At 53.6% G+C, this 12,297-nt stretch overlaps 3 protein-coding genes across 8 annotated transcripts in view; all 3 read right to left on the reverse strand.

Moving 5' to 3' along the window:
- The window catches only part of LOC115640751 (zinc finger protein 436-like), a 452,700-nt gene that overhangs the window by 109,552 nt on the left and 330,851 nt on the right, over positions 1–12,297 (reverse strand). The gene's annotated exons all lie outside the window — the stretch shown is intronic.
- Positions 1–12,297, reverse strand: part of LOC115640827 (zinc finger protein 300-like) — a 308,757-nt gene that overhangs the window by 28,559 nt on the left and 267,901 nt on the right. The window lies entirely within an intron of this gene.
- The window catches only part of LOC115640730 (zinc finger protein 260-like), a 341,512-nt gene that overhangs the window by 3,158 nt on the left and 326,057 nt on the right, over positions 1–12,297 (reverse strand). Inside the window, exon 1 of one of the 3 annotated variants that reach the window (XM_030543663.1) lies at positions 595–632. The exons of the other annotated variants lie outside the window; for them this stretch is intronic. Coding sequence (XP_030399523.1) covers positions 595–628 — 34 coding nt within the window. The 5' untranslated portion in view covers positions 629–632. Of the gene's footprint in view, positions 1–594; positions 633–12,297 lie in introns of those variants that run through there. 3 annotated transcript variants of the gene reach the window in all.

A 12,297-nucleotide genomic window follows, 5' to 3' on the forward strand; every position in this document is an offset into this window, starting at 1 on the left:
GTGCATGGAGCACTGGCGGAGTATTTGTCAGAAAGGCCATTCCGTGAGTGGAACCTGTCCCTGTGCTCTGCTGGAGGAACGTGGAATCCAAGAAGATGGGAAAGAGATCACTGAGCCTCCCATGGATAGAGGAAGTTGTCTGGGGAGGTGAGTTGAATTATTACTGCACCCTCACCAGGGGTTACCAGAATCTGTGTGTTCTGGGGGCCTTGCTGACTCACACACAGCTCTGGATTTAAACCCCTGCTTCTTTCTAAACCTTCACAGCCCAGAGCCATCTGCATGGCTGCAGCTAGTCCCAACGAGGGAGGTGAACAGGGATTGTGTGTGCAGCTGAGGAACAACACAGACAGGACAATGCTGGATTTATGCCCCTTTGAAAGCTGGAGCGGTGGGGATGGTTTAACTTGTCCATTGGGTTTTAACACCCATGTCTCACTGGAGAGGGCACGGAGATTCAAGTCTCTCTCACATAGCATCTGTGCTTTATGGAAACCACTCGCCTCTGATCTAACTGACATGGTAAGAACATGAACTAATTCAGACACACAGACCCCACTGCTTCTAGTATCTGAGGGGACAGGAATCCCTTACCCAGCGAGGTCACCGTCTCATAGTTCTCCTGCATGACATCCCTGTAGAGGGCTCTCTGAGCGGGGTCCAGCAGAGCCCCCTGCCCTTGGGTGAAATACACAGCCACATCCTCGAAGGTCACCGGCATCTGAAACAAGAGTCCCCCAGTCATTACCTGCTGCTCCAGCCACAATCCCCCTAGTCACGTGGGAAGAAGAATAAGGAAATGGAAGCTCTGAGAGGGTCAGAGTAGCAGAATCCCACCCTCACCCTGCTCAGAGGAGCCAGGAGGCTTCAGGGGGTGGGAGAAGGTGAGAGCTCCTTGTCCCCCCACTTTGGGAGATTTCCCCCCTTTGCAGTGTAAACTCCTCTCCCTGAGGAACAGCAAGAGCTGTATGGTGGCATCACCTGAAGAATGAGCTGCCCTGGACTCCTGCAGCAGCCCCCAGGGACAGGCAGGCAGTGGCTGAGCCCATTGACCCATCCACACTCCCTGCCTGCCCAAAGCAGCAGCGACTCCAGTGGGGTGAGATGTGAATCCTGCCCAGAAATCAGACCAGGGCCCTGGGCAGACCCCAAAACTCATGAGATACAGACCCCACCAGCACGGGGGTGTCTGACAGTAACATACACTGGGAGCAAGGTGGGGGTCTGTGGGGCTGGGTTTTTGCCTCCCCACATCCCCCTTTGCCTCGCAGTGCCCCCCACTCACATCTTCCCCCATTCCAGCCTCGCTCCCCTCATCCACAGAATCTCCCTGCATCGCCCCATCTTCCCTTCAGTGAGCCTCCGCCTGCCCCCCCATCTCCAACACCCGCTTCCTGCCCCCACCCCGCTCCCCCCGCCTGCCCTCACCTCCTGCACCTCTTTATCCTCACCCCCTGCAGCCCGGGGGTGCCGGGGGGGGCGGGTCTCTCTCACCTTCCCTCCGAGCGGGGCCCCCCTGGGCAGGGGCCGGGCCGGGCTGGGGGCTCTGCCCTGGGAGAGGCTCCTGGGGAGCAGCGGGAAGGGCCCTGCTGGAGATTCCCCTCTCCCGGCTGCAGCCAGGGCTCCGGGCTCCCAGCACCAGCCGCCGGGGCTCGGGGATCTCGCCAGGAGCCTGGGAGCCAGAGTCACCGCAGCGGCTGCGAGTCACTTCCTGCTGCCGGGCCGGAGCCCAGCGCTCGCTGCCCCGGAGCCGCCTCCCGGCCGCTCCTGGGTCCTAGCGCTGCAGGGGTCGCGCTGCAGCATCTCTGGCTCCGGCTCCTGTTCCACTCCCAGGCTCTAAGGTCAGAAGGGCCCATCAGGAGCATCTAGCCCAGTACCATTCTAAACCACTTTCTCTTAGTATAGTGGTGAGTATCCCCGCCTGTTACCTTGGAGACCGGGTTTGATTCCCCGAAGGGGAGTGTAATGCCTTTTGGCCAGAATAATGGTCTCAAATTGCAATGGGGGAGATCTAGGTTGAAGATTAGGAAACACTGGTTCACTAGGAGGGTGGGGAAGCACTGAAATGCGTTCCCCAAGGAGCTGCTGGAATCTCCTTCCTTAGAAGTTTTTAAGGCCTGGATTGAAAAAACCAATAAATATGGATTTAAGTAAGCGGGGAGGGCTATTGTGGGGAACTTTCCTGGCTTGTACACCACCCTGGTGGAATAGAATAGCAGAAGGATCGGAGTCGTTGCTCCCACTCCCTTGACCCAGAAGCCTGCCTGACCTCAAGGACTAGTCCCTGAGACTTTGACGGTGTTGGACCAAGGATTCCTGAGGGGACTTAACCTGCAATCTTGTTGTGGTCTCTGAGGAAGGAGACTAGGGTGTCTCTACTCCAGGGTGCTCTCTTCGCCTTGGACGCTTCGCTGACTACTGTATAGAGTTCACAACAAATACAATTGATTAAACAGCAAGTAATTTAAAAATATGGGAAAAATGGGAAAGGTGAAAGGAAAACACGTCACCCCACTCTGTGAGCAGGGCCGGATTAACTCTCCTGTGGGCAGAGGTTATCAGATTTTGTGTGACCCTTGGTTTTGGGTATCTCCCTGTGCTGGGCCTTCTGCCCAGATTTCCCCCTCGCTTTTCCCAGCTGCTCACTGCACCCAGCTTCGGACTGCTCCAGCCTCCCTCTGGCTCAGCACTGCTGTCATAGGCCCCAACTTCCACTCTGGCTGGTAGATGCTCAACCTGCCTCCGCCCCCATCCATTCCCCCAAGCCCCTGCTCTGCCTCTCCCATTCTCTAGCAGGCAGCTCCAGCTCCCACACAGGACGGACTCCTGACTCCCTCAGGGTACGTCTACGCTAGGAAATTAGGTCAATATTTTAGAAGTTGATTTTTCAGAACAGATCGTATAAAGTCCAATGCATGTGTCCCCACTAAGCACAGTCAATTGGTGGAGTGCAGCCACAGTACCGTGGCTAGAGTCAACTTTCGGAGCAGTGCACTGTGGGTAGCTATCCCACAGTTCCCACAGTCTCTGCTGCCCGCTGGAATTCTGGGTTGAGCTCCCAATGCCTGACGGGGCAAAAAATTTGTCACGGGTGGCTTTGGGTACATGTCATCAGTCGCCCCTCCCTCTGTGAAAGCAACGGCAGACAATCATTTTGCACTCTTTTCCTTGGATTTCCCATGCAGATGCCATAGCACCACAAGCATGGAACCCACTCAGATCACCACAGCTGATACCAGACACCTCTGTGTTCTTGGGGAACCAGGGTGCAGTATCCAGCCTGACTCATGAAAGACACACTCACCCACCCTGCACCAGCCTTTGCTTAAACCAAAACCCATCCAGGGCCGGTGCAATCATTTAGGCAAACTAGGCGGCCGCCTAGGGCGCCTACTGGTTGGGGGCGCCTAAAAGCCCCCTCAGGCGAGGAGGTGGAGGTGAGCTGTGTGGGGCGGTGCACGGGGAGAGTTGCCCGCAATAACGAGGGGGGGGGCGCACAGGGGAACTGCTCCCCACCCTAGCTTACGTCCATTCTGCCTCCTCAGTTGAGCACACAGCCCAGCTCTAAGTCTCCTCCAATCAGAGCTGCACGCGGGGGGGGGGGGGGGGGAAGGAGAATTAGAGCAGCGCTGACGTGCTCAGTGGAGGAGGCGGAGCCGGGGTGAGTTGGGGTGGGCTACTCAGGCAGGGTTAGCTTCCGCAGGAGGTCTCCTCAGGCAGGGTTAGCTGCCGGGGGAGAGGGGTTAGCTGCTGTAGGAGGGGGCTCCCCGGATGGGGGGCTGAGTTAGCTTCCGTGGGGGGGGCGGGGTTAACTGGGGGGGTGCAAGGTGAAAGTTTTGCCTAGGGCACGAAACTTCCTTGCACTGGCCCTGAACCCATCAGAGGAAAAAAACTTGCAGAGAGCAGTGAAGGGCATTGGGAGACACACCTAGACCTCTCCTGACAAGGGTGACAAGATTAAGACATCTCCATTAGCATACAGAGTGGAGAGCATACATAACTCCCCTAGCCTCAACTGCATGAAAGATGGGACAGGAAGACATCTCAATTTACATACAGAATGGAGAACAGAGAACCACACTGAATTCTGGGACCAGAAAAAACATGGAACCACTGCATCATGGGAATCTCTGCTCTAGATGCTAATGAACCTATGTCTGCCCACACCCAGCTCAGCAATTATCAGACCAATTCTAATAATGAATCCTTAATTGATATCCAAATAGTGAAGCAGCCTAGTTGCATTGTGAGCTCCCTGGAAGAAAACACCTCCCATAGCCAAGAATGATCAGCTCCTATTGTCTAGCCCATGGCGCTCACGGGGGCATCTAAATGCGCCCACATCCTGGCTGGCGGTCAAGCAGCCGCTGAAATGCTGCCAAAATGCCATGTCTCTCGATGACGCCGCTTGCCGCTGACAAGCGGCGTCATCGAGCGGCATCGCCACTGAAATGCCGTCGAAACTGGATGGCATTTCGGTGGATGCTCAGCTGCCGCCATGGGCCTTTGTCTGGCGCCCGCCAGACAAAAAGGTTGGGGACCACTAATCTAACCTAAAGAAAACCCTTGAATCATGAGCTTACCTATAAACAAATCTAGTGTTCTCCTTCAACCATTGTAATTTCTCTATGAAAATCCCCAATCACCCTCCAGTCAGTGTTCTTCTGATACTTAGTTCCAAACTATGCATCAGTTCCACTGGGACTCCATATTCTCCTGACTGATCATGCTGAGGATTATGCCTGTCTCCTGCCCACAGGACCCTCAGCTACCAGCATCACCTGTAAAAGCAGCAAAGAATCCTGTGGCACCTTATAGACTAAGAGACGTTTTGGAGCATGAGCTTTCGTGGGTGAATACCCACTTCCTCAGATGCAGGTAGTGGAAATTTCCAGGGGCAGGTATATATATGCAGGCAAGCTAGAGATAATTAGGTAGTTCAATCAGGGAGGATGAGGCCCTGTTCTAGCAGTTGAGGTGTGAAAAGCAAGGGAGGAGAAACTGGTTTTGTAATTGGCAAGCCATTCACAGTCTTTGTTTAATCCTGAGCTGATAGTGTCAAATTTGCAGATGAACTGAAGCTCAGCAGTTTCTCTTTGAAGTCTGGTCCTGAAGTTTTTTTGCTGCAGGATGGCCACCTTAAGGTCTGCTATAGTGTGGCCAGGGAGGTTGAAGTGTTCTCCTACAGGTTTTTGTATATTGCCATTCCTAATATCTGATTTGTGTCCCTTTATCCTTTTCCGTAGTGACTGTCCAGTTTGGCCAATGTACATAGCAGAGGGGCATTGCTGGCATATGACGGCGTATATTACATTGGTGGATGTGCAGGTGAATGAACCGGTGATGGTGTGGCTGATCTGGTTAGGTCCTGTGATGGCGTCGCTGGTGTAGATATGTGGGCAGAGTTGGCATCGAGGTTTGTTGCATGGATTGGTTCCTGAGCTAGAGTTCCTATGGTGCGGTGTGCAGTTACTGGTGAGAATATGTTTCAGGTTGGCAGATTGCCTGTGGGCAAGGACAGGCCTGCCAGCCAAGGCCTGTGAAAGTGTGGGATCATTGTCCAGGATGGGTTGTAGATCCCCGATGATGCATTGGAGAGGTTTTAGCTGGGGACAGTATGTGATGGCCAGTGGAGTCCTGTTGGTTTCTTTCGTGGGTTTGTCTTGGAGTAGGAGGCTTCTGGGTACACGTCTGACTCTGTTGATCTGTTTCCTTATTTCCTCGTGCGGGTATTGTAGTTTTGAGAATGCTTGGTGGAGATTTTGTAGGTGTTGGTCTCTGTCTGAGGGGTTAGAGCAGATGCGGTTGTACCTCAGTGCTTGGCTGTAGACAATGGATCATGTGATGTGCCCAGGATTGAAGCTGGAGGCATGAAGGTAGGCATAGCGGTCAGTAGGTTTTTGGTATAGGGTGGTGGTAATGTGACCATCACTTATTTGCACCGCGGTGTCTAGGAAGTGGACCTCCCGTGTAGATTGGTCCAGGCTGAGGTTGATGGTGGGGTGGAAGCTGTTGAAATCGTGGTGGAATTTTTTCGGAGTCCCCTTCCCATGGGTCCAGATGACAAAGATGTCATCAATGTAGCGTAGGTAGAGAAGGGGCATGAGTGGACGAGAGCTGAGGAAGCGTTGTTCCAGGTCAGCCATAAAAATATTGGCATATTGTGGGGCCATGCGGGTGCCCATAGCAGTGCTGCTGATCTGGAGATATATATTGTCATCAAATTTGAAATAGTTGTGTGTGAGGATAAAGGCACAGAGCTGAGCAGCCAGTTGTGCGGTGGCATCATCAGGGATACTGTTCCTGACAGCTTGTATTCCATCTATGTGTGGGATGTTTGTGTAGAGAGCCTCTACATCCATGGTGGCTAGGATGGTGTTTTCTGGAAGGTCACCAATGCATTGTAGTTTCCTCAGGAAATCAGTGGTGTCACGGAGATAGCTGGGAGTGCTGGTGGCATAGGGTCTGAGTACAGAGTCCACATATCCAGACAGTCCTTCAGTGAGAGTGCCAATGCCCAAGATGATGGGGTGTCCAGGATTTCCGGGTTTGTGGATCTTGGGTAGTATCACCTGGGAAGCCCGACCAGTTCAAGCTTCAGCGAGCGATGCGATCCCCTTCTCTCTCTCTCTCTCTCTCTCTCTCTCTCTCTCTCTCTTCATTTTCATTTCTACCTTAGGTATTAACCTGTAATAATGTAGGTTATGTTGGTTTAAGCTCCTTTTGTAGTGATCACTATTATTCAATAAATAACTTTTATGGTTCAGCTGGTTGCTTCTCTCTCTCTTGCTGAACTTGACTCTTCTGTGTTTTTAGCTTCCCCCATTCACTCTACAGCAACACTTCTCTTACCTAAGCTAAAGCTCCCTGCAATGCCCAGAATACAGTGGGGTTTGCTCATCAAGTAGGTTACTGCTGGTACAATTGTGATGTGAGAGTGAGGATAGGGACATGCTGAATCTGGGACACATAAGGGTAACAGCTTGACAGTGCTGATTGACCCGGTCCGCTCAGACTTGCTCTGTTAATGTGTGGGTGGGTGGGTGTGTGTTCATCCGGTTCTGGGGCTGGAGTAACCCAGCCCTAGGGAACTGAGGTCCTGCAGGACAGCTCCATTGGGAGGGGCCTTGCAGAGGGGAGAAGTAAGGCTCCATATGAAAATACATGTGACACAAGAAGCACATTGATAGAATTACAGAATCCCCTTCCCCAGAAGAGTAACCCGAATAAATGAGCATACCCCAAAATAATGGGTAAATCTGGTAACACAGCAGTGATGAGCATTGTAAACACCTCATACATTATTGTGCAGTATGTGCAGAACCAGAACCTGCAAAAGCAGGTGAGGAGGCGACGGCAACGTGGAGATGAGAGTGATGAGGATATGGACACAAACTTCTCTCAAAGCGCAAGTCCCAGCAATTGGATATCCTGGTGGGCAATACGGCAGGCTCATGCCATGGAATGCCAATGCTGGGCCTGGGAAACAAACACAGACTGGTGGGACCGCATAGTGTTGCAGGTCTGGGATGATTCCCAGTGGCTGCAAAACTTCTGCATGCATAAGAGCACTTTCATGGAACTTTTGACTTGCTTTCCCCTGCCCTGAAGTACAAGAATATCAAGATGAGAGCAGCCCTCACAGTTGAAAAGCGAGTGGCGATAGCCCTCTGGAAGCTTGCAATGCCAGACAGCTACTCATTAATCGGGAATCTCTTTGGAGTGGGCAGATCTACTGTGGGGACTGCTGTGATCCAAGTAGCCAACGCAATGACTGAGCTGCTTCTACCAAGGGTAGTGACTCTGGGAAATGTGCAGGTCATAGTGGATGGCTTTGCTGCAATGGGATCCCCTAACTGTGGTGGGGTGATAGACAGAATGCATATCCCTATCTTGGCACTGGATCACCTTGTCAGCCAGTACATAAACTGCAACGGGTACTTTTCAGTGGGGCTGCAAACACTGGTGGATCATAAGGGATGTTTCACCTACATCAACGTGGGATGGCCAGAAAAGGTACATGATGCTTGCAACTTCAGGAACTCTGGTCTGTTTAAACAGCTGCAGGAAGGGACTTACTTCCCAGACCAGAAAATAACTGTTGTGGATGTTTAAATGCCTATAGTTATTGGGACCCAGCTTACCCCTTAATGCCATGGCTCATGAAGCCGTACACAGGGAGCCTGGGCTGTAGTAAGGAGCAGTTCAACTCTAGGTTGAGCAAGTGCAGAATGGTAGTAGAATGTGCATTTGGATGTTTAAAAGCATGTTGGTGCAGTTTATTGACTCGGTTAGACCTCAGCAAAACCAATATTCCCTTCCTGTGTGCTCCACAATATCTGTGAGAGTAAGGGGGAGATGCTTATGGTGGGTGGGAGGTGGAGGCAAATTGCCTGACCGCCGATTACGTGCAGCCAGACACCAGGACGATTAGAAGAGCACAGCAGGATGTGCTGCACATCAGAGAAGCCTTGAAAAACAATTTCATGACTGGCCAGGATACAGTGTGACAGTTCTGTTTGTTTCTCCTTGATGAAAACCCACCCCCTTGGTCCACTCAACTTCCCTGTAAGCCAACCGCCCTCCTCCCTTCAATCACTTCTTGCAGAGGCAAAAAAGTCATTGTTGTTTCAAAATATGCATTCTTTATTAATTCATCACACAGACATGGGGACAACTGCCAAGGTAGCCCAGAAGGGGTAGGGGAGGAGGGAAGCACCAGGTAGGGTGGTGGATGAGGGGAGGAGGGAAGGACAAGGTCACACTGCACTTCAAAACTATGGAAGGCCAGCCTTCCACTGCTTGGGCAGTCCTCTGGGGTGGAGTGGTTGGGTGCCCAGAGCCTCCCCCCGCATTCTTGGGAGTCTGTGTGAGGAGGCTATGGAACTTGGAGAGGAGGGCGGGCGGCTACACAGGGGCTGAAGCGGCAGTCTGTGCTCCTGCTGCCTTGCCTGCAGCTCCACCAGACGCTGGAGCATGTCAGTTTGATCCCTCAGTAGGCACAGCATTGCACCCTGCCTCCTCTCATCGCACTCCCGCCACCTCTCATCTTGATCATCCCTCCTGTCCTCATGTTCATTTACCACTTTCCTGGACTCTAACATTGTTTGCCTCCATGCATTCTGCTCAGGTCTTTCAGTGCAGGGGGACTGCATGAGCTCAGAGACAATTACATCGCAGGTGCATTTTTTTTCACCTTCTTATCTGCACTAACCTCTGGGATGGAGATGATAGGGAAAGCGTTGAAGCATTTGCAGTTGTGGGAAGGAAAAAAGGGAAAATAGTATTTAAAAAAACACATTTTAGAGAACAATGGGTAGACTCTTTCGTGGTGAACCAAACTATTCACATTACATAGCACATGTGCTTTCAGTACAAGGTTGCATATTGCCTCTTATATTGAGTGCCTGCTGGTTTGGTGTGAGAGATCACCAGGGCCGGCTCTAGCCATTTCGCCACCCCAAGCACGGCGGCATGCCGCGGGGGGTGCTCTGCCGCTCGCCGGTCCCGCGGCTCCAGTGGACCTCCTGCAGGTGTGCCTGCGGATGCTCCACCAGAGCCACAGGACCAGCAGACCCTCCGCAGGCACGCCTGTGGGAGGTCCACCGGAGTCACCTGCCGCCATCCAGGCAACCAGCAGAGCGCCCCCTGTGGCACGCCGCCCCAAGCACGTGCTTGGTGCGCTGGGGCCTAGAGCCGGCCCTGGAGATCACACACGCAGGGCTGGGCAACAGAATTCAGCTTGCAGGCAGCCATGGTAACCCATAGTCTTTCAGCTTCTTCAACCTTCATAACATGTGGGAATGGTTTCAAAGAGCAGCGCCCTCCTTTCCCATACCAAGCAAAGCCCATTGAGTTGGCCATTTAAAAGGAGGTGTTGCGGTTTTCGGGTTAATGGGCAGCAGAAATCCAACTAACTGCCCCCCCCCCGCCTCCAATTATCTGGGATGATCGCTTCACCCCTCCTCCCACTGTGTGGCTGGTATCCAGGAAGATCCCTGCTAGCCTAATGCAAACAGCTCAGTGTGAATGGCCCCCTCTCCTATCACATGGCTAACTGCGGGGAGGATTTCTTTTCAGCCACAGGCAAACAGCGCAGCAGGAACAGATACCCCTGAACAGGGCCGACTCCAGACACCAGCCCACCAAGCACATGCTTGGGGCGGCACCTCGGGAGGGGGCGGCACTCGAGTTTGTTTTTGTTTTTTTTCGATTCGGCCACGCGGCGCTGAGGGTGGCCGGGCTTGGGAGGCGGGGCACCGTTCTGGGGGGGCGGAGTGGGGTGGGCTTCAGCGGCACGGCACTCAGGGGGGCAGGGACTTAGAAGGCGCGACACTCGGGAGGGCGGGGACTTGGGCGGTGCAGTGCGGTGCTCGGGAGGGGTAGGAGACTTGGGTGACACGATGCTTCGGGGGCGGGGACTTGGGCGGTGCGACATGGGGGACGGGGACCTGGGCAGCACGACGCGACACTCGGGGGTGGGGACTTGGGCGGTGCGATGCTCGGGGGAGCGGGGACTTGGGCGACGCGACGCTCGGGGGGGCGGTGAGTTGGGCGACGCTCGGGGGGGCGAGGACTTGGGTGACACGACGCTCGGGGGGCGGGGACTTGGGCAGTGCGACACTCGGGGGCTTGGACTTGGGCGACGCTAGGGGGACGGGGACTTGGGCTGTGCAACGCTCGGGGGGTGAGGATTTGGGCATCGCAATGCTCAGGAGGGCGGGGACTTGGGCGACGCTCGGGGGTGGGGACTTGGGCGGTGTGATGCGATGCTCGGGGGGGGCGGCGCTCTTTGTTTTTGCTTGGGGCAGCAGAAATGTTAGAGCCGGGCCTGCCTCTGAATGTCCCCTTAATAAAATTCCCCTATTTCAGTCAGGTGCGCCTGAATGCTATCACTCTCCTGAGAATAACACAGAGAGATAAAGAACGGGTGTTGCTTGAATGCCAGCAAACACCAGGACCCTATGCTGCCAGGCTTTGTTATGCAATGATATTAGGCTACTGGCATAGCGTGGTAAAATGTCCTACCATGGAGGACAGAATAAGGCTGCACTGCACAGAAACCTTCTGGAAAGGCTTTTGGAGTACCTCCAAGAGAGCTTCATGGAAATGTCCCTGGAGGATTTCCGCTCCATCCCCATACACATTGACAGCGTTTCCCACTAGCTGTACTGGCTGCAAATGCATCCCAAGTCTGCAGGGCAAATGAATCATTGAACACACTTGCTTTTAAACCATGTATTATATTTACAAAGGTACACTCACCAGAGGTGCCTTCTCTGGCTTCACGGTCCAGGAGCCCACCTTCAAAGGGCTGGGAAGGTGATTGGTTCCAGGGTGGCAAAAAGTTCCTGGCTCTCAGGGAGAACAGTCTCTCCACTTGCCTGCTGTGCACTATCCTCAACCTCCTCCTCCTCATCTTCCTCATCCCCAAAATCCTCATCTCTGTCGTGTGAGACTCCCCCCTTGCAGGTGTGCATGGATAGAGGTGGGGTAGTGGTAGGGCCCTCTGCTAGAATTGCATGCAGCTCATCATAGAAGTGGCGTGTCTGGGGCTCTGGCCCAGAGCATCCATTTGCCTCTTTGGTTTTCTGGTATGCTTGCCTGAGCTCCTTTTTTTTTTAAACATCATCTTAATTTTTGAATCTGAAACCTTTCTCACAGTCCAAGCACTTATGAAGTCCCTCTCCTGTGTGAAGTGTCTGATGTGTGAGAAGTGCTGATCTCTGTCTGCGGCTTTCCCCATGCACCAAGGCAGGATTAGCCAACAGATCTCTGTGACTCTCCACCAGATTTCCTAGTGTAAACTCACTCTGAGCATCTTATGTGCTCTGACCAGTGTTCCCTCATCTTTTACATCCATGTGCGGAATGCATTTGGTTCTATGCACCAGTATGTGACCCATCATCTCCATACTGGTGCACAGAACATAATTCATGTGGTGGGGGTGCGGCTGAAGGGTTCAGAGTGTGAGAGGGGGCTCAGGGCTGGGTGGCCGGGGCAGGTGTGGGCTCTGGGATGGGGCTGAGGATGAGGGAATTGGGGTGTTGGGAGGGGGCTCAGGGCTGGGCAGAGGGTTGGGTGCAGTGGGTGAAGGCTCTGGGTAGGCGTGTGGACTGTGGGATGGGGATGCAGATGAGGAGTTTGGGGTGCAGACTGCGGTGGGGAGAGGACACCCCCCAGCCCTCTCTCACAACAGCGGCTTGGGGCCAGGTGAGAGGCACCTCTCCCCTGCCGTGGCAGCTCCTGTAGTCCAGGGCTGGGGTGCAGGAGGGGTTCCTCTCCCCAGCAGCTCCA

The sequence above is a fragment of the Gopherus evgoodei genome, unplaced genomic scaffold, assembly GCF_007399415.2.
Source record: "Gopherus evgoodei ecotype Sinaloan lineage unplaced genomic scaffold, rGopEvg1_v1.p scaffold_32_arrow_ctg1, whole genome shotgun sequence".
NCBI lineage: Eukaryota > Metazoa > Chordata > Testudines > Testudinidae > Gopherus > Gopherus evgoodei.